Source organism: Pipistrellus hanaki (genome assembly GCF_964339955.1).
Source record: "Pipistrellus hanaki genome assembly, chromosome: 6".
NCBI classification, from domain to species: Eukaryota; Metazoa; Chordata; class Mammalia; order Chiroptera; family Vespertilionidae; genus Pipistrellus; species Pipistrellus hanaki.
The window spans coordinates 38,031,238-38,058,601 of NC_140508.1; the positions used below are offsets into that span (position 1 = coordinate 38,031,238).

Below are 27,364 nucleotides of genomic sequence, written 5' to 3' on the forward strand. Positions count from 1 at the left end.
AAAATCAAGTGAATAAAAAGTCTGATGAACAGAATAAACTGGTGAATATAATAGGATCAGTGGCATAGAAAGGGAGTGGACTGACAATTCTTGGGGGGAAAGGGATGTTGGGGTGTGGGAAGAGACTGGATAAAAATCATACACCTATGGATGAGGACAGTGGGGTGGGAAACGGGTGGAGGGGAGCTATGGAGGGAAAAAGAAGAATAATTGTAATAATCTGAACAATAAAAATTTATTAGAGGAAAAAGAAAAGAAAGGGCAATAAATAAAACCTATCAATAATAACCTTAAATGTAAATGGATTAAATGTTCCAATCAAAAGACACAGGGTGACTGATTAAATAAGAAATCGGGAACCAAATATATGCTATGTACAAGAGACCCACCTCAGAACAAAAGATACACATAGAATGAGAGTGAAGGATGGAGAATATATATTCCATGTAAATAGAAAGGGGGGAAAAAAACTAGGGTAGCAATACTCATATCTGACAAAACAGATTTCAAAACAAAGGCTATAACAGGAGACAAAGCAAACCACTTCATAATCTTATAGGGATTGCTATCACATATGCACCAAATAATGGAGCACCCAAGTATATTAAAAAAATCTTGATGTTCCTAACTGGTTTGGCTCAGTGGATAGAGCATCGGCCTGTGGACTGAAGGGTCCCAGGTTCAATTCCAGTCAAGGTCATGTACCTTGGTTGCAGGCATATCCCAAGTAGAGGGTATGCAGGAAGCAGCTGGTCAATGTTTCTCTGTCATCGATGTTTCTAGCTCTCTATCCCTCTCTCTTCCTCTCTGTAAAAAATCAATAAAATATATATGTATTTAAAAACAAACAAAAAAACAGACTGTCAAATTACAGCGGGAAGGTTGGGGAGAGGCGGGGGAGATAAGAGATCAACTGAAGGACTTGTATGCATGCATATAAGCATAACCAATGGAAGCAAAACATTGGTGGGTCAGGGCATGTATGGGAGTGGAGAGGGGGGGACGATGGTAAGATATGTACACATATAATACAATAATAATAATAATAATAACCACCAATAGTACAGACTGGGCTCTTGGGATGACGGCAGGAAGATGGTACCCTCAGGGGCAGGTTGGGAGCCAGGAGGCAGAGGGGAGCACAAGCAGCCTGGGCAGCACATGAGTGAAAGTAGTGCTTTCTTCCGACCTTGCCATCCCTGCTCCTTTGTGCCTTCATGGACCCATTCTTTGTTTGTAAAGGTAAACCAAGGGAAAGAGACACAGGGAGGTTTTATGCCTACCCGGCCTGTCTGGACAGAAAAGATTGTAATTTTTTTCAATGGGAAGATGAAAAGTTGTCAGGTGCTAGACTTGCTGCCCGTGAAGCTCATAACGAAAGAGGTCAGCCTCTCTCTCTCCCAAATGCGGTGTACGCAAAGGTATTTGAAGTCCATGGGGCTGCCACTGTCTCAGAGAAAGTTTTGTCCAATATGTTAGCAGTGGACTGGGAGAAGCATCGGACACCACGTCATAAGTGACATTTCTGTCACCCAATTAAAAAGGCCCAGTCAGCTCCTCTCTCCCTTGCAAAACAAGAAGACAAATGCGCAGTATTTGTTTGCTGATAGGAGCTGTCAGTTCTTGATAGACCTACTTTCTACCCTTGTGTTCAGAAGAGTGCTATGTGTTGAAACACCAAGGTTGCAATCTTAGAGGAGAACATAGGCAGTAAAATCTCAGACATCTCATGTAGCAATGTTTACCGATACATTTCCTAGGGCAAAGGAAACTAAGGAGAAACTAAACAAATAGGACTACATCAAAATAAGAAGCTTTTGCACAGCAAAAGAAACTACCACAAAATGAAAAGGGAGCCCACTGTATGGGAGAACATATTTGCCAAAGATACATCTGATAAGGGGTTAATATCCTGTTGGGAGCCAGCAGAGTTTTAAAAAGAGGATTAATTCTGTGATCTCCACCAAAAATCTTTCTATACAAATACTAGTCTAAATCTAATTGATATCTTTAAGATGTAGATATTTATTTGATGGTTTTTTCCATGTTAAAATTTCAAGGCCTTAACAGAGATGATTCTAGGAAAGCCCCAAGGGCCCAGAGTAATACAAGAAATTTATTCTCTCTTCTTATAGGAAAACTTTTTAAAACAGATCTAATATACTTGAAATTGCATGGAAAGCCTCATCAAATAAAAATTAATAGGTATATATTAAATATTATGAAGGTTTTCACCTGTGGGAAAGGCAAGGACAATATATTTCCTAAATATAGCCAAATTTTTCAACAGCAATAGAATTTCAAGAAAAATAAAAGCCATACTTTTGGATCAGACCAATAAAATCTTTGCCATTATTATTTTAAATTAAAAATACCTACTTAAGTTACTTTATAAATTAGCTTTTACAATATAATCAATGTCATATAAATTAAGTTACATGAGAAGCCAATGTTTATAAATAATTGAATCCTAACTATATATAGCTGCCTACATTTTAATCAAGCTAAAGGCAAGGCAACATTTGTGGCTTGTGAATTCAGAAATAAATTTTCTTTATTTTTAAACACAGGGAATAGTATTAACTACCACAGTAAAAGAAATTTTTTATCTCAGGTATTAACCATTTTTACAGATAGATCCAGTTCTAGAAAGGCTAGATATACTACAGCAGAGGAGCAAAGGTCCTTCAAACCTCTTATATTTCAATAGAAATACAAGCTCTTACTTATGCCTTAACAGATTTTACTTTACGGAGCACATCAATCTATAGTAATAGTACTTATATGGTAAATATAGCAAAAATTATTAAAACAGCTACTATAAGGCACATTGATTCAGAGGAACTTTTCATTTAATTTTCAGTCTATAAAATGTTATTTGAGAATGGCAATTTCCATATTTTATTAAATGTCACTCAGTGGTGGAAAGAACCATTCGTACTCTCCATATTTTATTAAATGTCACTCAGTGGTGGAAAGAACCATTCGTACTCTTAAGATCATTTTAAAAACAAAAAAGGAGGAGACAGATATGTGTCACCTCAAGAGAAGCTCAGTCATACTTTTTATACTTTAAATTTTTTTAAATTGTGATGCAGATCGTACAGCAGGCGAAAGGCATCAGGCCTCCTGTACAATAGCCTCCACCGAGTCAGCTAGGTAGAAGGAAGCATAAACCAGGAAAGAGTTTTATCAAATTCAGTAATAATGCGGGGCTAGGAGTGGTTGTACATTCTTATACTAAGTTATCTAACCAAGTAATCAATGATGTCCAAGGCCTCTCTAGTATCATTAATGATCTCCAAGACCAAATTGACTCCTTAGCTGAAGTTGTTCTACAAAATAGGAGCAGGTTAGACTTACTCAGAGCAGAGCAGGGAGAAATATGCTTAGCCCTACAGGAACGTTGCTGTTTCTACGCCAACAAGGCCGGAATCGACCGAGACAAGAAAGCGGCGGAAAGAACTGTTCGAGAACCCTCTCTGGAGCAGACTAAATGGACTTCTCCCCTACCTTCTTCCCATCCTGGGCCCCCTCATAGGTTTCTTATTAATCCTATCCTTTGGCCCCTGAGCTTTTCAGAGGTTAACAGATTTTGTAAAGAGTCCGACCGGACACCCCTTGAGTCGCCCTGCAGTATTGACTCAGGAGTGAAGACTCATTTTCCTGAAAATTCTCCCATTCTCCTTTTCAGGCTTATCAGAATCTGAGATCTTTATCTGTAGGAAAAATGTGGCAGTTTAAATAGGCTGGAGGCCTGAGAACAGTGCTGGACCTGCTCACTCTTCCCTCTGCCTTTTCTAAATATTTTAAAATAATGGGAGATTTGAAGTATGGTTATAGATTTTTGAAGGACATAGAAAGAAGGTTGGTTTCACAGAGATTAAGCCACCAGCATTAAGGTATAAGTATATGCTAGTTTTTATAGAGACCTTCCCAGATTAGGTTGAAGCGTAGAATAGAAACTGCCTCTAAAATAGTCAAGAAATTAACAACATATTGACAGCATCTTGGCCAAACCCATCCAGGTACATTACCACCGTTTAGCCGTAGCTGACCATGAGCAAGATTATGAACTTTACCATCGCTCCCTCCCTACGGGGACAGCATGACCAGAGGAATGCTTACCTACTCCTCACCAAGGAGAAAGGTATGGGTACCGATATGGGTGCAGAGCAAAGCATTGCAAGGGAAGGTCCAAAAAATTTTCCGACCCCCTCTTCCCAAGGGAAGGTCACGGGAAAATTTCGACCCCCTCTGGATTTCCCTGTGAGCATACCTGGTTTGCATAGAGGTTGGTATCAATACAAATCCAATCGGCTCTGCCTCTCCTCCCCAAAAGATACCAAGAGCCACTAACACTGGTGGGCCTGGGAAGCCCACGGGAGGAACCAGGTCACTACTCCCCCAATCGGTTAAGGCCCACCCTCAATAAGACAAAGGGAGGAGATGTTGGGAGCCAGCAGAGTTGAGGCAAGCAACTCAGTCTTAAGGAAATAGAATTAAGTTCCTTCTAGCAGAAGTTATGAGGTGCCCTGAGGGCTTGGCCAGAAGATAAGATAACCTGCAGCTTAGCATCTCCTGTCTTCCTGCCACTTCCCCTTCCTGATCCTCCCCCCCCTAGATAGCCCAGCCTTGGAGTGTTGCACTTTGGAATGTCACACCGCCCCTGGCAGTTAGCCAATCCTGTGTTGCCAGGTACCAAAGACCCCCCTGCATAGGCAACCCTGCCCCCCTTTGTTTCTGCTGTATAAATACAACCATTTCAGAGAATAAAAATCGGAGCTTGATCAGAACCTTGTCTTGCTCCCATTCTTTCGCGTTCCTTGTTTGCCTCATTCTCTTAGGTGGTTCCTGCGGGCCCCCGTTGTTGTCCCGCAGGCCGGGACAATATCCAAAGTATATAAAGTTCCCATTCAACTCAACAAAAGGAAGACAAAAAATCCAATTAAAAAGTGGGCAGAAGACCTGAATAGACATTTCTCCAAGGAGAACATAAAAATGGTCAAGAGACATGAAAAAATGCTCAGAGAAATGCAAATTAAAACCACAATGATGTATCACCTCACTGATCAGAATGGCTATTGTCAAAAAATCAACAAACAGCACGTGTTGGTGAGGATGTGGAGAAAAGGGAAGACTAGTCCCCTGCTGGTGGGAGTGCAGATTGGTGCAGCCACTATGGAAAACAATATGAAGTTTCCTCAAAAAATAAAAAATGGAACTTCCATTTGATTCAGCAAACCCACTTTTGAGAATATATCCTAAAAAAAAAACAACCCAAAACACCAATCAGAAAGAATATATGCACCCCATGTTCATAGCAGCATCAAGTGTCCATCAATAGATAAATGGATAAAAAGGCTATAAGACATTTACACTATGGAATACTATGCAGCTATAAAAAAGAGGGATCTCTTACCCTTTGAGACAACATGGATGGACCTGGAAAATATTATGCTAAGTGAAATAAGCCAATATGAGAAAGACAAATATCACATGATCTCACTTATTTGTGGAATCAAATGAATAAAATGAATTGACCAACAAAATAAGACCTGAAGCATGGAGGCATGGAACAGACTGACATACCTCGATGTGGGGTTTTTGGTGGAAGAGAAGACATAAACCAAAGAACTTATGTATGCATAGCCCATGGACATGGACAATAGGGTAGTGAAGACCTGGGGGGTGGGTAGAAGCTGGAAGGAAGAATGTAAAAGGGACGGGGAAATTGAAGATATTGGTAATACTACCAACAATAAAAAATACATTAAAAAATAAATAAAGTTATTATTGATTAAAAAATGAAACAAAGCATCACCTGCTTCATTATGAAAAGTTAAAAATAAATATCTCCAGGTTGCTCAACAGTTTTATAATCCCTTCTTTTATTCCCATCAATATAACAAAGGAAGACTAGCCGAAGCCGGTTTGACTCAGTGGTAGAGCGTCGGTCTGCGGACTGAAAGGTCCCGGGTTCGATTCCGGTCAAGGGCATGTGCCTTGGTTGCGAGCACATCCCCAGTAGGGGTGTGCAGGAGGCAGCTGGTCGATGTTTCTCTCCCATCGACGTTTCTGGCTCTCTCTCTTTCTCCCTTTCTCTCTGTTAAAAATCAATAAAATATATAAATAAAAACAAACAAACAAACAAACAAAAAAAAAAACAAAGGAAGACTAATTTATCTACTATAATATATTAAAACAAAACAGAGATAATTTAGATATATTTTATTCTTTTAACTGTGTCTTCAATCCAGCCTAGATTAATTAACAATCAAGAAGCAAACTTGTCACATTATAAACCTTAAATATTGATACACAAATGTTCTCAGTATAAAAATACATTTAATATGGGGAATCACTATTTTACTTCTAAATTTTTATTGTTATGACTGGAAAATGACTAAAAAGTTATACGTGTCAGAGAAACTCTATGAATTGAACTAGGAGTATATTTTTAAAGAACAACATATACATTTTTTTATTTAAAAATTTTCCTATATTCTGTTTATTTTAATTATATTTATTGAAATGTATGGTAAATCTGCCAAGTTCAATAATAAAAATTTGGGCTTATATTTTGTATATCTCTCCCCCACCTGCTCCAACCCCCTGGCCATTACATTTTCCTAGTAATTCGTTTTTATGCTATTTTTACAAAAGTATCAAGCTGCGAGAGGTTGGAAATGAAGAATGTTTGAGAGAAACTGGTTTAGGTTTCACTCTGGCAGTGTGCTGCAGAAAGAATCTAGCAGTCTACACCACATTAAAGAACCAATTGTGACACCTTCACCTCTTTCCTCCCACACTAAGCTGCAGATTTTGTTTTTGTTAAGTATGCAAAAATGTTCTTGGCATACTGTGTTTTGCAACAAAAATAATGTTAAAAGGGTGAATCAGTTTTTTGGCATTTGTCTGATTTATTAGTCCAGCTACAGTATAGATTAATCATAAATATTGAGTTCTTACATGCCATGTACCATACTAAGTGCTATGCGTTATTCAAGCATTATAACAAAAGTATATGTTAGGTATTATTACTCCTATTTTATAGATGAGGAATGTATGGTTCAGAGAAGTTAAATGGTTTTTATTGAAGTTATCTTGTTAGTACAAAGCAGAGATAAAACTCATATCCAAAAGTATAAAATCACTTAAGAAGCTAAATCCATTGGAATGTTTGAAAAAGAATCCATTTGCAATCCAGGGACAGAGTACATTTTATCTGAGATGGACCAATCTATGTTACCTTCTAGTTCTTACCTGTCAGCTTAGTGAAGGCTTCCATGTCGTCAATTGCTGTGGAAATACGACATTTTTTCCCTCCAGTACCTGCAATCTCTATGTAGGGGTCTGCTTTGAGGAAAGCATCTGTAATCCTAAAGATCATTTAATAAAAATTTATGCTTATGAGAAAATTTAAATATGTACTTTAGGCCTTGCTTAAAGTTAAAAAAAATCTTTCTATTTTAGGAAAATAAAATCTTTTTTTTTTTTTTAATATATTTTATTGATTTTACACAGAGAGGAAGAGAGAGGGACAGAGAGTTAGAAACATCGATGAGAGAGAATCATCGATCAGCTGCCTCCTGCACACCCCCCAGTGGGGATGTGCCTGCAACCAAGGTACATGCCCTTGACCGGAATCGAACCCGGGACCTTTCAGTCCGCAGGCCGATGCTCTATCCACTGAGCTAAACCGGTCCCGGCGAAAATAAAATCTTGAGACATGATGTTTTAAAGACACCTGTTACTCAATCATACTAAATAAGTGCGTTGTGACTTACAGGCTATTGTGTTTACTGTGTTGTAGGCATACGGCAGAGCATTAAGTCCACTGTCTGAGTTAATCTTTCTAACAATAATATAGATATGAGTAATTAGCCTTAATTTTACAGATACAGAAATTAAGTAAATGTTTATTTTACCAAGTTAGAAAGAAGCAGTACCAGGCTTTGAACCTTGATCTCTTTGACTCTCCAAATTAAAAACAACAAACTAACCCCCTGGCCTGTGTGGCTCAGTTGGTTCGAGTGTCGTCCCATGCACCAAAGGGTCACAAGTTCAATTCCAGGATCAGGGCACAGACCTAGATTACAGGTTCAATCCCCAGTCAGGGTGAGTATGGGAAACAACGGATCAATGTATCTCACGTCAATTTTTTCTCTCTCTCTCTCTCTTACCTCCCACTCTCTCTAAAATCAATAATAAAATAATTTTTAAAATGTATTTTTAAAAAACTAACAAAAACAACAACAAAAATTTCCACCAAACTAACAACTGTACAAATAGGATAATGTATTCTAACTAGTCTGCTCATGACAAAAGATGGGAAACAAATAGAAAAAGAAAATCTATTTCCTCAACACAAACATGAAGGCTTATAACACACATCAATTTAAAGGCATTTTAGAGACATGGTGTTAAATGGACTCACACCCAACTTTTGATAACTCCTCATGAGGTGTTCCAGTCCCTAGAGTCTAGGCTGCACTTTTCTGCAATGGATCAGGTGAAATTGCTGTTGGTTTTACTATTTGCTACTAATTTTGATAAATAATTGACATGGTGAGGAAAGACATGAATCTTAATTCTTTTTTTTTTTTTTTTTTAATATATTTTTATTGATTTTGTACAGAGAGGAAGGGAGAGAGATAGAGAGTTAGAAACATTGATGAGAGTCATCAATTAGCTGCCTCTTGCACACCCCTTACTGGGGATATGCCCGCAACCAAGGTACATGCCCTTGACCGGAATCGAACCCGGGTCCCTTCAGTCCCCAAGCCGACGCTCTATCCATTAAGCCAAACCGGTTTCGGCATGAATCTTAATTCTTAAAATTAATGTTTATCATTAATTTCAGAAAGTCAATTATCCACGTCCCATCTCTCACTTTGATAACTAATATCTGGTACACTGCCTGTGCAGAGGTCCTATGCTATTCCAACATTAATTCTCATATTTAGCGTAAGCCAGTTTTTCTGTCCGTCATCTATCCCCGTTAGCTATTCTACAACTCTTCCTCCTCCTAAGTTTACTTTACGCCAGTTTTGTTTTAAGATTTAGTAACTTAAAATTCCCTTGAATTTGTCTAGAAATCTCAAATTGATCCATGTATGATATTCTAGAACAAGCTTCACAGAGATTTTTATAGGGAAATAACAATCAAATTTCTTACATCATATCAATGACGTTGCCAACTTTGTGCTGATAAGCTCTACGGTGTAAAGAGGCGCGTGTATGGAACATGTCATACAGATTCCCAATCTCCTGCAGGAAAATATGAAATAAATATTAATGAAGAATCTGATTATGTTACCCCTGTTAGTAGAGAAGTATATAAAACAAGAAAAAGGGATGGTGGCAGACACGAAGGCTAGGCCCTAGGAAAACTCATTAAAATCTCTGAGCTCACTTAAAAATAGCAAGGCAAATGAGTCAAACTATCATTTTTGGTTTGTAACTTTCATTCTTAGTAACCAAAATCTATTACTAGGTGTACCAGTTAATAATGCGGATTTTTTTCAATAAATGGAGTTACACATATGTTGATTTGGTATATATGCTATTTTGTTGTATAGACAAGCTTCAAAACTTCGTATGTCAAATTTGCTGAAGGTGTTAACATCATAGATACTCTTACGCTTAAAAATGTCGAATTTCATGCCAAAAAAAGAACATTTGTGGGAAGTTTTAATTCATTAATTTTGAAGAAAAAGTTATCAAATACTACAGGGAAGCTTATGGTGAACATGCTCCATCTCAAGATATTTGTGAATACTGGTTTAAACACTTTAAAAGTGATGATTTCGATGTGAAAGACAAAATGTCCAGGTCAACCGAAAAGGTTTGAAGACCAACAATTACAAGCATTATTGGATGAAGATGCATGTCAAACTCAAAAACATCTTGCAGAAAGATTAAATGTTGCTCATTAAACAATTTCCAATCGTTTATAAGCAATGGGAAAGATTTTAAAGGAAGGGAAATGGGTGGAAAACTGAAAAATCATCAGTAAAATGTTGCTTCAGCAGCACAAAAGGAAGTCTTTTTTGCATCGAATTGTGACTGGCGATGGAAAGTGGATTTATTTTGAGAATGCACAAAATCATGTGTTGATCCAGATCAACCATCAACATCAACTGCAAGGCCAAATCGCTTCAGAAAGAAGACAATGCTCTGCGTTTGGTAGGATCAGGAAGGTGTGGTGTATTATCAGCTTCTAAAACCAGGTGAAACTGTCAATACCAATTGCTACCAACAACAAAAAATCAATTTGAACCACACTTTGCGATAGTGAAATGACCAGAATGTACCAGAAGACGCGGCAAAGTAATTTTGCTTCGTGATGACTCACCATCACATACATCAAAACCAATTAAAAACACATTAAAAGATCTTGCCTGGGAAGTACTAACCCATCTGCCGTATTCACCAGACTTTGCTCCTTCAGATGACCACTTGTTCCAATTGATTATACACATGCTTTCTGAGAAGCACTTCAAAACATAAGAATAAGTGGAGTCGAAACCGGTTTGGCTCAGTGGATTGAGTGTCGGTCTGTGGACTGAAGGGCCCCAGGTTCGATTCCGGTCAAGGGCATGTATCTTGGTTGCGGGTGCGTCCCCAGTGGGGGGTGTGCAGGAGGCAGCTGATTGATGATTCTCTCTCATCAATGTTTCTGACTATCCCTCTCTCTTCCTGTCTGTGAAAAATCAATAAAAAAACATTTTAAAAAATTTAAAAAAAAGAATAAGTGGAAAATTGGGTCTCTGAATGGTTTGCCTCAAAACAAGAAAAATTCTATTGGGACAGTATCCACAAATTATCTGAAGATGGGGGAAATGTATAGCTAGCTATGGACATTACTTTGAATAAAGCACTTTTGATGTTTCTCTTGAAATTATCCTGTTTTCTTTTATTACAAAATCCACATTATTAACTGGTACACCTAGTATGCGTATTAACTCTGTGGCAGGTTCTGTTTTAGGTATCTTACATATAATTTATTTTTTAATCTTCCCAATGACTCTGAAAATTAGGTATTATTATTCTTATACTCATCATTCTCAAAAAAAGACTTTTATAATACAATATTAGTCATATGACTCCAACCTAGCAGAGACCTAATGATTTTAGTATTTTAACTAAATGGAACACTAACAATGATTAAGGATGAGAATTGAGCCAAATTTTCTGCAGTAAAATTCTAGTTCTGCCATTTATTAATTGTATGTCTTTTCTGTGCTTCAGTTTGCTCACCTTATATTAAGTGGAATAATAATAGTACCTATCTCATAGGGTTGTCAGGATTGAGTTAATTTATCTAAAGCACTTAAAACAATGCCTAGCACAACATTCAATAAGTGTCTATTGTAATTTTATTATTTAACAACATAGTACAAATGAAAGAACCTTGAGATATTTATAAATGCTCAGCATGAAGTAAAGAGATTGACAATTTACCAGATACTGATTTTTCCAAATTATTGAATGGTTATTTCTAGATTTCAAACTAGGAACTATATCTTCCTTATAGTTCTTCTGACATAGCTTACCTCATCCCTAGTACAAAGATTCTTCGAATTATCTACTTCACAGACACGGGCAAACTTAAGAAAGCGCTTATAATCAAAACTATTTTGAATTCCAAGATGATGGCAGTCCCTAGAAAGATTCCAAAGCAGAGAGATAAAACTCTTCAACAAGATTATGTACTATACTTTAAATGTTAATAATATATTCATACAAGTATTTTATTTGTTTACTTAAATTAAAATCCTATCTAATAAAAGAGTAATATGCAAATTGACCATCACTCCAACACACAAGATGGCCACCCCCCTGTGGACACAAGATGGCTGCCGCCACAAGATGGCTGGCAGGGAAGGGCAGTTGTGGGCAATCAAGCCTGCAGGGGAAGACAGTTAGGGGTGACCAGGACTACAGGGGAGGACAGTTGGGGGCAACCAGGCTGGCAAGGAAGGGCAGTTAGGGATGGCCAGGCCAGCAGGAGAGGGCAGTCGGGGTGATCAGGCCTGTAGGAGAGAACAGTTAAGGGTGACCAGGTTGGCAGGGGAGGACAGTTAGGGGCAATCAGGCCGGCAGGGGAGCAGTTAGGCATCAATCAGGCTGGCATGGGAGTGGTTAGGGGGTGATCAGGTTGGCAGGCAGAAGCAATTAGGAGCAATCAGGCAAGCAGGCGGGTTGGTTGGGAACCAGCAGTCCTAGATTGTGAGAGGAATATACAACTGCCTGTTTAGGCCAGATCCTGGCTGCCGAACAGGCAGTCAAACATCCTTCAAGGGGTCCCAGATTGGAGAGGGTGCAGGCTGGGCTGAGGGACACCCCCACCCCCATGCATGAATTTCATGCACTGGACCTCTAATAAATATGTGTGTGTGTGTGTGTGTGTGTGTGTGTGTGTGTGTGTGTGTATGAAAAAAAACAAAACCTTTATTAACATTTAAAGTATAGTATATGGCATACAAAGATTTTTAACAAACTTCTCTCTGGAGTGTTCAGTACATACCTGGCAAAATAATCCCATTTGTCCACATCAATGCCATTTCTTTTATTGGCCACTATCTCATAAAGGAAGCTTTTCTCTTTAGGACGGCCTTTATATGGCCACTGAAAGACAAGAAAAATCATTCAAAGTTTTAGGATAAAAAACAGACCCAGCGTAGCCAGTTTGGCTCAGTGGATAGTGTCAGCCTGAAGACTTAAGAGTTCTGGGTTCGATTCTGGTCAAGGGCACATACCTTGGTTGCAGGTTTCTCAGTCCTGGTCATGGTGCATGCAGGAGGCAACAAATCGATGTATCTCTCTGACATTGATGTTTCTCTCTGTCTCCCCCTTTCCTTTCTACTCTCTCTAAAAATCAATGGGAAAATATCCTTGAATGAGGATTAACAAAAAAACAAAACAAAAAACCCAGATCCAGAGACAGAGAAGCATTGATCAGACCATCGAACCTCAGAGGAAGAGGAAGGTGGGGGTAAGAGGGAGAGATCAGCCAAAGGATTTGTATACATGCATATAAGCATAACCAATGGATACAGACACCAGGAGGGTGAGGGCATGAGCAGAGAGGGGGCCAGAGTAATGGGGGGATAAGGACACATATATAATACCTTCATCAATAAAAAAAATAAAAAATAAAAGTTTTAGGATAAGAACCAAATTTATATACAAGCAAAGCAAAGCAACTATATTAATCTGAATATTATAAACAGATACTTGAATGAGAACGTGAAATAATTTAGAAGTTTCTTTCCATTTAATTCCTAAATTAGTAGAGAAAAGAAATGTTAAGGTGTATGATATCCTGTTTTTTTTGTTTTTTAAATACATTTTATTGATTTTTTTACAGAAAGGAGGAGAGAGGGATAGAGAGCTAGAAACGTCGATGAGAGAGAAACATCGACCAGCTGCCTCTTGCACACCCCCTACCAGGGATGTGCTCGCAACCAAGGTACATGCCCTTGACCGGAATCGAACCTGGGACCTTTCAGTCTGCAGACCGACGCTCTACCACTGAGCCAAACCTATTTCGGCATGATATCCTGTTAATACTAAACCTCTTTAGTAGTTAGTGCCATTGAAAGGATTCCAACTCTACTGCATTTCCCATAACAACAAGCAACCTCTGTTTTTTTGGTTTCAAAATTTTTAAAAATATAAGATCCAATTATGATCTAGTAAAAATGTTTCTAACATGCTAATGATTGCATTCACACATAAAAATAATACTATCTTTTAAAGTAGTTACACATCTACCCTAAGTGATATGCATCATTCAAAGACTTTTTGGAGCTCCATTTTTTTGCAAATAGGATATTTGCTACAAATTTCACCTATTTTACAAGTAGATGTGTGTGTGTGTGTGTGTGTGTGTGTGTGTGTGAAAAAAAAAAAAAAACTTAAAAAAAGAGCAAAAATTATTTCTCAACTTATTTTTTAATAATAAAAAGATCAAAAAGGAAACAGATTTTCCTCTGAACTAGGTCTTTATAATCTAAATATGTGAAATAAGTTAGTTTTGGCAGATAAACAAAACATATACTGTTACATTTCCCAAACAAAGTTACTTTAGTTTTCTAAATAAAATACTGTATCCAATATTCATTATAAAATATTTATATATGTATTTTAACTTATGTATGTATATATTTATATTTTTCCCACCTCTTAACTCAGTCCCTCTAAAATAACCCAATATTCCTCTTCAAACAGCTCTGAAGGAATCAAGAAAAGACTAGATGAAAAGCATGAGTCATTTCAAACTAAGTTGTATACAAACTTACCGATTGCTTTTTAACTGGTGTTTTAGGTGGTCCTATAATTTGTTCCTTGATAAAGATAACATCTTCTTCAGGGATGAGACCATAGCGTTCCATGACGGGTTTGAGGTCATTAGAATTAATGAGGTGCTCAAACATATCAACTGAGCCCTGCTCATGCTAGGAAAAGTCAGCATATGGTCTGTTAGAGACTTTAGACCAACAGAGACCCCAGATTATCCAAAGTACTGTTGATTTCAAGTAATTCAGAGATAAGATTCTATTGAATGTTATAGTCTTACAGATTTTTTTTGTTAATCCTCACGCAATTTTTTAATATATATATATATATTTTTATTGATTTCAGAGAGGAAGTGAGCGGGACAGAGAGATAGAAATATCAATAATGAGAGAGAATCATCAATCGGCTGCCTCCTGCCCGTCATGAGTCCACAACCAGGAAATGACTGTGTCCTCCTGGTTCATAAATCAATGCACAACCACTTAAACACACCGGCCGGGCAATCCTCAGCCAATTTTTCCATTGATTTTTAGAGAGAGTGGAAGGAAGGGATAGAGGGGGAAAGACAGAGAAACACAGATTGAATGCCTCCCACATGCAGCCCAACCAGGGCCAGAATTGAACCAGCAAATCCCTAATTAAAAATAGACTATTGAATATATATGATGAGTTCTGTCTGGGTAGCTCAGTTAGTTAGAGCATCTCCTGGTATACCAAGGTTGTGGGTTTGATCCCTGGTCAGGGCATATACAAGAATCAACTAATGAATGCATAAATAAGTGAAACAACAAACTGGTTACTCTTTTTTCTCTCTCTATGTAAAAAAAAAAAATATTTATCTTTGACTAAACTTGGCTACCATCAGTTATTTCATGGCTATACAAAATGAATGAAAACCAGAGTTGGCCTTTTTTTATTTTATGGTAGCATGATGAAATAGCATGATTAAATTAGCCCCTAGGAAACATGGTTTTCTACTGCTGGCTCTACCAGTTAACAATTTTTGAATTTTGGTATATCAATACACCTCTGTGTTTCAAGTTCCTGTACACTTGCAAAAATGGAGATAATCATTCCTTCTTTACAGACTGTGAGAATCAAATAAAAACATAGATATAAAAGCACCCTGAAAACTGTAATGGGGAAGGAATTATACTATAACACAGCAATGGCTGCTGAAATAGTCTTTATTTTATTGATGACTGAATATGTGAACACATACCTTCCATTTTTTATCTTGGCGAGCAAGTGGAATAAATCTTCCATCAAATGTATGAGAAAATGGCCCATGACCTTAAAAACAAAAGCAGCCTTAGAACAAGAAAAATATAAAAACTAAGTAGATTTTTTTAAATTGTTTTAGTTTTACCTTGAGTATCAACAGAAATCAATAATGTACAAATATATCACAGAAAGGGCAAATCCTTTCTTCCTATTTTCTAAAAACAAGAGAACAGGAAGCAGAACCATATGGTAAAGTATGATTCTTTTAATATATATTTATTGATTTCAGAAAGGAGAGGGAGAAAGAAACATTAATGATAAGAGGGAATCATTGATCAACTGCCTTCTGCATGCCCCTTACTGGGGATCAAGCCCGCAACCCAGGCATGTGCCCTTGACTGGAATTGAACTCGGGACCCTTCAGTCCAGAAGCCAACGCTCTATCCACTGAGCCAAACCAGTTAGGGCAGAAAGTAAGCTCTTTATAGAGGGGTCTCTCAGTCACCAGAACTCGCATAATTGATGAAAAAACAATTTTGTATAACTTAAAGAAATGTTAATGGCAAAAAACATTTGGCAACTGCAGGTTGAATATCTGCATTAAAATAGCAGTTTTGCCCTAACCAGTTTGGCTCAGTGGATAGAGCGTCGGCCTATGGACTGAAGGGTCCCAGGTTCGATTCTGGTCAAGGGCATGTACCTTGGCTGCAGGCACATCCCCAGTAGGGGATATGCAGGAGGCAGCTGATTGATGATTCTCTCTCATGGATGTTTCTAACTCTCTATCCCTCTCCCTTCCTCTCTGTAAAAAAATAAATAAAATATATTCCTGGGATGCAGGAATAAAATATCAGCACTTTATTTTATTAAGCTCATCCTTTAAAAGATCTATTTTTATGTAAATTCTATAGTGCAGATAAAATATTTAGAACAAATATACACATGTTGAGGTTGTTTTCTGGGTTTTTACCAAAGATATGAACCATCAAAATGGAAATCACATTTATCTTAATCGTGATTTTAACATTTTACAACATTTAGTAATATGAAATTTGGTTGAAGTGAAATCAAATTCTGGAATTATCAGAATTTCTGTAGAAGTGAATTACTTTGCTGGAGTGGGAGCCCATCTGGACCAACCCTGGGCCCTTTTGCATGTTATCAATGAAGGCCTGTTACTGTAGTGCTCAGACTCCTGGGGACTGGCAAAGGTTTCCCAATGATGCCCTCTTAAAATACCAGGAATCTATCAAATTTAATCCTACTAAAATCTCCAAAGGGACATGCTGAAGAGTGTGTCCTATCCCTTTAAGTTATCTGGCGATGGTCTGGCTGGTGTGGCTCAGTGGTTGATTTATGAATCAAGTGGGGGGGGGCATGCAGAAGGCAGCCAATCAATGATTCTCTCTCATCACTGGTGTTTCTACCTCACTCTGCCTCTCTGAAATCAATAAAAAACATTTAAAAGGTAAGTATCTGACTATAGAAACACATATATCTCCCCTTTTCTGTTCTAAGGGCACACACAAATTCTCAGAGTCCTCCAATAGGTAGGACTAAACTATAAGGATGAGGCAAAACTCCTGTGATAGAAGAATAGTCTTGCTCTAGTCAGTTTGGCTCAATGGATAGAGTGTCAGCCTGCAGACTGAAGGGCCCCAGGTTCAAATCTAGTCAAGGGCACATGCCTGGGTTGCAGGCTCCATCCCCAGGGGGTAGTATGCAGGAGGCAGCCAATCAATTATTCTCTCTCATCATTGATGTTTCTATCTCTCTCTCCCTCTCCCTTTCTCTCTGAAATCAATAAAAATATATTTAATATATATATATATTTTTAACTGAAGGTAAAATGGTAATCTTATTCAACAAGAAGGATAAGTCCTAACTGGTTTGGCTCAGTGGATAGAGCGTCAGCCTGCAGACTAGAGGGTCCCAGGTTTGATTTCGGTCAAGGGCATGTACTTTGGTTGCAGGTACATCCCCAGTGCAGGGGGTGCAGGAGGCAGCTGATTGATGTTTCTCTCTCATCAATGTTTCTCTCTCTTCCTCTCTGTAAAAAAATCAATAAAATATATGTATTTTTTAAAAAAACAAGGACAAAAGATAACCAAATTCACATCATCTTAAGCAGAGTAGCTGGAAAAACCTCATTATCAGAAAGTCCTTTCTTATAACCAGTTAGCAATTATGTTTAACATGGGAAACTCACTGAAAAGCTATAAAAAAAATAAAATAGCAACCCCTTGGCCTTATGGATCATTCTAGGAAGATGCAGTGGCGCATTTATATTAATGTTAACCAAAGAATTAAAACACAACTTTCATATTTCTCTTGTTTAGTTGGACTTTTCAATTTCAAAGAGAGGTAACATGTTATAGTTTTTCATAACAACCTTGGCTTTTTGTATAGCTTACCAAGATCATGGCAAAGCCCAGCAATCTGAACACAAAGCATATCTCGTTCACTTATCTGCAGCTCTGGTTGTTTTTCACTCAGTTCTCGAACTAGACATCCTGCTAGATATCCTACACTGCAGAGCAAATAAATGAAACAAAACAAAAAAAGTCACTCTTTCATTTGGAAGTTAGAAGTCATATTTTTGTCCTGAAGAACTTTAATGTTTCTCAAATGTTGTCATATATCTCGAAGGCAACTTAACAGAAGAGTGTGTTTTGGAACTGGATAGGAACGCAAAAACAGAATCCCCAAAGCAGGACCTCTTGGCTCAGCATCACGGATCATTAGGGAAATGAATAATCAAAACCACAATGAAACAATGCCTCACACCCATTAGGATGGCTATTATTCAAAAACAAAACAAGCCGAATCCGGATTGGCTCAGTGGATAGAGCATCGGACTGCAGACTGAAAGGTCCCAGGTTCTGTGCAAGAGGCAGCTGATTGATGATCCTCTCTCATCGATGTTTCTAACTCTCTATCACTCTCTCTTCCTCTCTGTAAAAAGTCAATAAAATATATATTTTTTTTAAAAAACCCACAAAATAATTACTAACAAATGTTAGTCTGGAAATTGGAATCCTTGTAAACTGTTAATGGAAATGTATAATAATGCATTTCACTAGGTAAAATAATATGATGGTTCCTCAAAAAATTAAAACTACAATGTTAAAATATGTACACAGATAATAATTTAATAAAAAATGTAAGAATTAATTAATTAATTAATTAAAGAAATTAAAACTAGCCCAATCAGCATGCCTCAGTGGTTGTGTCAACCTATGAACCAGGAGGTCATGGTTCAATTCCCTATCAGGACACATGCTTAGGTTGTGGGCTCAATCCCCAGGGTGGGACAGGCAGGAGGTAGCGGATCAGTGATTCTCTCTCATCATTGATGTTTCTATCTCTCTCTCCCTCTCCCTTACTCTCTGAAATCAACAAAAACATACTTTTTAAAACTTTACAACTAGATTGCCATATAATTCAACAACTCCAATTCTATGTATATATATCCAAAACAACTGAAAGCAGGATCTTTAAGATATATATGTACACTTATATTCCTAGCAGCACTATTCTCAATTGCCAAAGAGGCAGAAACAACTCAGTGTCTACCACTGAATGAAGGAATAAACAAAATGTAATAGATACATACAATGGAATATTAAAAAGTAAGAAAATTTTGACATATGCTCCAACATGGAGGAACCTTGAGGAAATTATACAAAGTGAACCAGACAGTCACAAAAAAACACACAAATATTGTATTGAAGCATTCATCTTATATAAAAACTGCTGTTTGAAATTTTAACCCTATTTGGCTTCTATAAATGCTTGCTTGCTTAAATAATAAGGAAAATAAGACTACTCCCATTTCAGAGAGGCCATCAAACCTTCTTCAGACGAAGTTATCAGTGCTGGCACCAGGCCAGGCCTTTGGTGAGGTCTCAAAGTCCAGCACATAGGGGTTCTTTAAGAACTTGCAAAGGGGACCGGAACAGAACCCCATATTTAGGAGACAAAGAGGGTAAAAAGATATAAATACAGGAAACTTCCTGTGTGATTTCACCCAGAATTTGAGAGGCATTTTTCTCTGGGTCCACGCGTAGTAATAATAATAATAAGGGTAACTCCATCTCTCTCAGTGCTGCTTGGTTCCTCTCCAGTTTTCTCTAACAGTATGACATCACTCATGTGAAGGACCTAGAACAGTCCAATTCAGAGTCACAGAAAGTAGAAAGGTGGTTGCCAGGGGCTGGGGGGAGGGAGTGCTTCTACTTTGTAATGTGTACAACACAGAGTGGAGAGAAAATGCCTAACAAATATTAAATGCACTGTTAGCACTTCCCTCTGAAAGTAATTTCTGAAGGAATACTGTACCTTTCTCCTCTAAATGCTGAGCCCCATTAGGTTAGAGAGACTTGCTATCTTGTTGATTTGGGAGGGCCTAGCAAGTTTTCAATATTTGTTGATGAATGAACATCTGAGTAGATACACGTGTTCTGGATAATTAAAAATGCTTCCAATCAATGATTTTCTCTCATCAGTGATGTTTCTCTATCTCCCCCCTCTCCCTACCTCTCTGCAATCAATAAAAAATATATTTCTTTAAAAAAGAGTAATAATATGAGTACTTAAAGAAAATATGGAAAACTATCTAGTTCTTCCCTGTTTATGTCCACCTGGCTCTACTTTTAAAAAAAATAATTATCTTTATAGCTTATAGAGATTAAAAATGGTGGCGAAGTAGGTAGATGCTGCAAGGACACACTCCCAGGACCACATTGGAATTACAACTATCTTTATTGTTGAAAGAATTAGATATCCCCCCCACCCACCCACCCACCCCCAGCACCCTGCCCCAGGCCTTCACTACTCTATTGTCTGTGTTCATATGCATATAAATTCTTTGGTTAATCTCTTCCCACTCCCATCCCCCATCCCCCATCCCCCATCCTCCCCCTACATTTGATAACGGAAAAACAGACCACTGTCTCCACTTAATTGTTTGCATAGGAAGCGCCATCTTCTCTGAGTTTGTGAACGCTTATCTGATTTATACATTTCCTGCTTTTAAAGGACAATCTGTATACAACTATATAGGGATTATAAAATAATTAAATAATCAAATTTACAAAGTTAATTATACCAGTAACTTTTTCTAAACACAAATATTTCAACCAAATGACCACTCAATAGACACTTTCATTATTTTCCCAGAAAGGATCTGTAGTGGCTTATAAGAGTACATAAAATAGCTCTAACAGCTGAAACCGGTTTGGCTCAGCGGTAGAGCGTCCTGGGTTCGATTCCGGTCAAGGGCATGTACCTTGATTTCCGGCACATCCCCAATAGAGGGTGTGCAGGAGGCAGCTCATCCATGTTTCTAACTCTCTATCCCTCTCCCTTCCTCTCTGTAAAAAAATCAATAAAATATATATTTTTTAAAGGAGTACATAAAATAAAAAAAATACAGCCAAGCAAATCAAAATCTTGATTTTTCCATCAACAAAATAAGAATATTATTACCATTTTTGTAAAAACTCTTCTCTAAAAGACCAATCATTTAATGAGATAGAGAAGGTACTTAATACGAAACTGTAAGTTCCCCACCCTAATCCCCTTCTTACCCTAGACTATGTTCAAATCGATTGTGTGAAGCTCCTGGAAAAACATAGTAAGCGCCTCCCAACTGTTTAATATATCGAAGCCGCTGAAATTGAGGTGTATCGATGATTTGAATAAGGAGAGGGTGAAATTCAATATGTCCATGGATAGGATCATTAATAACCTAGAAAATTAGATTTAAACTAATATAAGTAACAATTCATAACTCTATCTAAAATTTTTATGTAGCCATGCCTATCTATAGTGCAAAGTCAAAGCCATTTAATTGATCTCAAGACTAATACTAAGGGAAATGACAAGGTATTAATATCATTATCTTATTTAGATATCACTACCAGACAGATCAAGTATATTAGATCTGGGTGTATTTTACTTCTTCTAATGAATCCCAAAAACAGAAATATAAGGATTTCAATGATTTTATTATATATTATTTAACTAGTCTTTAATAAGTTAATCTTGTATTCAAGTTAAGCATACTAATTTAACACATTCAGGGGGTGCCCCTGAGCCTTCGACTGCTGAGCGCTGGCAACGGAGCCAAGGACGGGGGCTGCTTCCTGGGCGGCGCCGACCCCGGCAACAGGCTAGAGCAGCGCGGGAGCCCGGGGAGAACAAAGGGGTGCCACAGGCCAACCTGCTGAGCTCCCAGGACAAGGAGGAAGAAACCAAAGAAGTTCTCAATGTGAAGAAATCAAGTGAGAGCAAATGATAGTAAAATTACTTAAGAAAGAATACAAAGAAGATCTTGAAAAATCAAAGACTAAGTCAGAACTCAACGCACCAGCCAACATTGCAACATAAATGCGTTTTGTTTTTTTTTTAAAAAAAGAAAAAAAAAAAAAGAGAAAAAAGGGACAGAATGTTGGAACAGCGGCGACCAGGCCTAGAGTGGCCAGGCACAAGGCAGTGGCAGCTGGGCCCGGAGCAGCAGTGGCCAGGCCCCAGAGCAGCAGCAGCCAGAACAAGAGCATCAACGGCCAGCACTGGAGCAGCCAGACCTGGGGCAGTGGCAGCCAGGCCTGAGGCAGAGGCGGCCAAGCCCAGGGTGGCCAGTCCAGGAACACTCAGACACGGAGTGGCTGGGCCCGGAGAAGCCCGGCCCAGAGCAGCCGGGTTGGGAGCAGCCAAGCCCAGAACAGCAGTAGCCAAGCACGGAGCATCCAGGCTGGGAGCGGCCAGGCTCAGAGCAGCCGGGTCGGGTGCGGCCAGGCCCGGAGCAGCGGCGGCCAGGCTGGGAGTGGCCAGGTCCGGAGTAGCTGGGTCTGGTGTGGCCAGGCCTGGAGCAGCGGCTGCCAGGCTGGGAGTGGCCAGGCCCGGAGCAGCAGCTGCCAGGCTGGGAGCAGCCAGGTCCGGAGCAGCTGGGTCTGGTGTGGCCAGGCCCGGAGCAGCGGCTGCCAGGCTGGGAGCGGCCAGGCCCAGAGCAACAGCTGCCAGGCTGGGAGCGGCCAGGCCCGGAGCAGCCGGGTCTGGTGCGGCCAGGCCCGGAGCAGCGACTGCCAGGCTGGGAGCGGCCAGGCCCGGAGCAGCCGGGTCTTGTGCGGCCAGGCCCGGAGCAGCAGCTGCCAGGCTGGGAGCGGCCAGGCCCGGAGCAGCCGGGTCTGGTGCGGCCAGGCCAGGAGCAGCGGCTGCCAGGCTCAGAGCGGCCAGGCCTGGAGCAGCAGCTGCCAGGCTGGGAGCGGCCAGGCCCGGAGCAGCCGGGTCTGGTGCGGCCAGGCCAGGAGCAGTGGCTGCCAGGCTGGGAGCGGTCAGGCCCGGAGCAGCGGCTGCCAGGCTGGGAGCGGCCAGGCCCGGAGCAGCCGGGTCTGGTGCGGCCAGGCCCGGAGCAGTGGCTGCCAGGCTGGGAGTGGCCAGGCCTGGAGAAGCGGCTGCCAGGCTGGGAGCGGCCAGGCCCGGAGCAGCCGGGTCTGGTGCGGCCAGGCCCGGAGCAGCGGCTGCCAGGCTGGGAGCGGCCAGGCCCGGAGCAGCCGGGTCTGGTGCGGCCAGGCCCGGAGCAGCGGCTGCCAGGCTGGGAGCGGCCAGGCCCGGAGCAGCCGGGTCTGGTGCGGCCAGGCCAGGAGCAGCGGCTGCCAGGCTGGGAGCGGCCAGGCCCGGAGCAGCAGCTGCCAGGCTGGGAGCGGCCAGGCCCGGAGCAGCCGGGTCTGGTGCGGCCAGGCCTGGAGCAGCGGCCGCCAGGCTGGGAGCGGCCAGGCCCGGAGCAGCGGCTGCCAGGCTGGGAGCGGCCAGGCCCGGAGCAGCCGGGTCTGGTGCGGCCAGGCCAGGAGCAATGGCTGCCAGGCTGGGAGCAGCCAGGCCCGGAGCAGCGGCTGTCAGGCTGGGAGCGGCCAGGCCCGGAGCGGCCGGGACCGGAGCAACCGGTCCCAGAGCAGCCGGGTCGGGTGCGGCCAGGCCTGTAGCAGCAACAGCCAAGTCCAGAGCAACTAGGTCGGGAGCGGCAGTGACCAGACCCGGAGCAGCTGGTTGTGGAACGAACCAGAGCAACAGAGGCCAGGCCCGGAGCAGCCAGGCCCGAAACAGCTCGCTCCTCGCCTGTACCTGCCCAAGGCTGCCTCTCAGACATGGCTGGAAACTTTTGCGGGAACTTGAGGGTCTGCTGAATCAAGTGATGAAGGCTTAGATCTGGATGTGTTCAGTTAGTATAGCGCTGGGGTGTTGATCTGTGAGTGCCTTGGGTGGGGCCTGGATGAGGCTGGTTGACCTATTTGGAAATGTCTTTTGTGTGAAGTGTATCATTGGGCATGTGGAGGTATTATTGATATGAGAAAATGCTAAGTAACAGATTTACTATCTGAAAAGGGATTTACTATCGGGGAAAGGGAGGGAGGAAGAGACTGAACATAAACTGTGCACCTATGGATGAGGACAATGGGGGATGGGGAGGGGGCAGAGGTTGGGGTGGGAACCTGGTGGAGGGGGGAAGAAATGAGGAACCTTTGTAATAATATGAACAATAAAGATTGATTTAAAAAAATAAAAATAAAAATAAAAAAATTAAAAAATTAAAAAATAAAAAAAACAAAAAAAATAAAAAAAAACTAATTTAACACATTCATTCAGATCACATAAGCCATATTACTATTGGCATTGTGTCTACATCTTTTTCTGAATGTATCTATATAGTACCTATCACTAAAATCCTAAGTAAGAAAATAGGTAGGAAATCATAGGCAGGAACATATAATTATATAATACTTATAATGTCACTCAGAAATATATATACTTAGTAAAGATAAATTCACAATTACTCATTACTCTTAATAGCTTTGAATATGGGTGAAGATTTAATGTCCCTCTATGTTTCTTTAAAAATACATCTTTTGCTGAAACTGGTTTGGCTCAGTGGATAGAGCGTTAGCCTGTAGACTGAAAGGTTTGATTCCAGTCAAGGGCATGTACCTTGGTTATGGGCACATTCCCAGTGGGAGGTGTGCAGGAGGCAGCTGATGGATCTCTCTCATCAATGTTTCTAATTCTCTATCCCTCTCTCTTCCTCTCTGTAAAAAAAATCAATAAAATATATATTTTTAAAATAATATCTTTCTTAACGATTTATAACTGACTTTTAAAGAAAAAGCTACAGAATAAAAAAAAAGGAGCCTGATAAATTTTTAAACTGCTTCAAATTGAAGTTCCTTAAAAATATATGAAATTTTGGGAGGTGAAGAACCTTATCTGTCTTGTTTACTGCCATGTTCTCAGAACCCATCAAACTGTGTGTCTGGTACATAGGTTTTCACCAACTACAGTTGAAGTACTATTGCCTGGTAATATATGTTAACATGCTTTTCAATTAAAGTGTACCATGTCCATACACAGAAATATATACAACATGAATTATAGAAGCTCAATGCTGTAAAGAATCTTAAAGCGAACATCTGTCTGCTCCAACATTTAAACATGTTGCAATGAGTTTTAAAATAGCTCAATTCACACTGGGTACACCAAAAGCCTGAATCAAGTAATGCCTATAATTTACAACTTTGTTAAACAATATGTATGTACATCAATAAAAATTTGATTTATGGTTGGTATTTAATGAGTATGAATTTTTTCATCCTGCTCCATAAAACCACTATATAATGTAAAGGATAGCAATTGTAGGCACCTCTAATAATACATCAAGAAGGATGTCAAAAGATCTCGGCGGAGAAGGACCTATAAATGCCATAACTCAACCCTGTAAATATCCTGCAGAAAAGAACAAGTTCCATAATCTTTAAATACATGAAAATCACAAAGCAGGTAATCGAATAACATCATTTCAATAAAAATTATTTCCTTATAACGTTGATAAGAAAAAAAAGAAAAAAAAAAGATTCCTGGCCAGGGCCACTGTCTGTGTAGATTGTACAGTCCCCCCACATCTGCTTGGCTTTTCTCCAGGTGTTCCGGTTTCCTTTCACACCTCCAAAGTGTGAACATGAAGTGCACTGGCATGTCTACATGTCTGAGTGAGTGTGGATGTGCATGTGGGAGCACCCAGTGATGGAAGGGCATACTGTCTAGGGTTGGTTCCGACCTTTCATCCTAAGCTGCCAGGATAGAGTCCAGCCACTTGCAATCCTGAACTGGAATAAGCATATTGGAAAATCATTCTCTTAACTTGTTCTTATTAATTATTCTTAAATGTATGTATAGGTCACATTAATTTCAATGTTTAATGTTACAAGTATTTGGGATCACTATTTAGTTTTTAGTGAAACTGGTTTCATTATATGTCATTTTGCTCAAAGTTGTCATTTCAAAAAAAGCATTCACCACATTAAATGAGGATTTATTGTACCAGTCTATTTCTTCCCCTTTACACGAGATCAATGAAACCATCACAAACAAATAAGAACCTATGTATTGTTAAAAATTATCAAAGAAGGCCGAAACTGGTTTGGCTCAGTGGATGGAGAGTCGGCCTGTGGACTGAAAGGTCCCAGGTTCGATTTCGGTCAAGGGCATGTACCTTGGTTGCGGGCACATCCCCAGTAGGGAGTGTGCAGGAGGCAGCTGATTGATGATTCTCTCTCATCGATGTTTCTAACCCTATCCCTCTCTCTTCCTCTCTGTAAAAAATCAATAAAATATATTTAAAATAATAATAATAATTTTGCAGCAAGTCGGACAAAATGTTAATATTTAACAGATTGGGCAGTGATCTATTTATGCTTCTCTGTGTGCTTAAAATATTTTAATTTTTCTTTGATGTAAATATTCTGTACTTAAATTAGAAAATGCAGAAAGCTTAAAAAAGTCAAGTCCATTATTCACAATCCTATTACTGAGAACCAGATTTCCTTCTATTCTCACTTTATATTAAAAAAAAACATAATAAGCTTAGATTCTCCTTACCTTCATTAGATCACCATGAATTTGACTCAGTCGGATAGCATTAAGCAGCTTCTTTCTCTCTGACAAAGACCTAAAATTTTAACAAGATAAGCAAATTTATCATGGTTTGCTTAATAATAATGGTTATGAAGTAAGATTAAAAGGAATGAAGGGGGGCGGGGGAAGGAATGAGAGCCTGGCCAGCATGGCACAGAGGTTGAGCATTGACCTTAGAACCAGGCAGTCACAGTTTAATTCCCAGTCAAGGCACATGCCCTGGTTGCAAGCTTGATCCCCAGTAGGGGCATGCAAGAGGCAGCCAGTCAACGATTCTCTCTCATGGTTGATGTTTCTGTTTTTTTCCTCTCTGAAATCAATAAAAATATATTTTAAAAAAAACAACCACAAAGCCATGGTTAGTCACGCCTGTCATAAATTGCTAACAGCCTTCTCGTGAGCATATTGTAGAAACCAGGTGTCCTGAGTCCTGCCTGGGCCTAGGGCTGCTTGAATATCAGACGTGGCTGACAAGTTCCATATTGGGACCAACAAAAACATCGCCTGTACATCCACAGCCCTCTCCCAGATCTCTTTGTTCCGTTTTCCCTCTCCAACCTGATAAAAAAAAAACCCTGCCTCCACTGAGATGTTGAGATGGCTTTGGAACGAGATACCCCTTTTTCTCAAGTGGCCGGAACATTGAAAACCTCTTACCTTCACACCAGTACCTATCTCACAGGTTTGGCTTTTGTTGTGACAGGCAACCAAACCTGGGTTCGGTTTAATTCATACTTACTAATTGGTCCAGGCATATTAGCCCAGCTGACTGTTGGCAGGCAAGGGGTTCACCTTTCCTGATCTACTAGCTAATTAGATTGAAAAAAAATGAATCTTTTGTTAAAAGCCCTACATAGACTTGGAG

The 27,364-nt window shown here is 39.9% G+C and overlaps 1 protein-coding gene across 1 annotated transcript in view; it reads right to left on the bottom strand.

Moving 5' to 3' along the window:
- SAMHD1 (SAM and HD domain containing deoxynucleoside triphosphate triphosphohydrolase 1) overlaps positions 1-27,364 on the bottom strand; it is a 60,767-nt gene that overhangs the window by 23,280 nt on the left and 10,123 nt on the right. The window contains exons 3-11 of the mRNA XM_084888649.1: positions 26,464-26,533; positions 21,126-21,286; positions 17,949-18,064; positions 15,533-15,603; positions 14,313-14,468; positions 12,536-12,636; positions 11,562-11,670; positions 9,182-9,273; positions 7,267-7,382 (exon numbers count right to left, since the gene is read on the bottom strand). Coding sequence (XP_084744775.1) covers positions 7,267-7,382; positions 9,182-9,273; positions 11,562-11,670; positions 12,536-12,636; positions 14,313-14,468; positions 15,533-15,603; positions 17,949-18,064; positions 21,126-21,286; positions 26,464-26,533 — 992 coding nt within the window. The remainder of the gene's footprint in view (positions 1-7,266; positions 7,383-9,181; positions 9,274-11,561; positions 11,671-12,535; positions 12,637-14,312; positions 14,469-15,532; positions 15,604-17,948; positions 18,065-21,125; positions 21,287-26,463; positions 26,534-27,364) is intronic.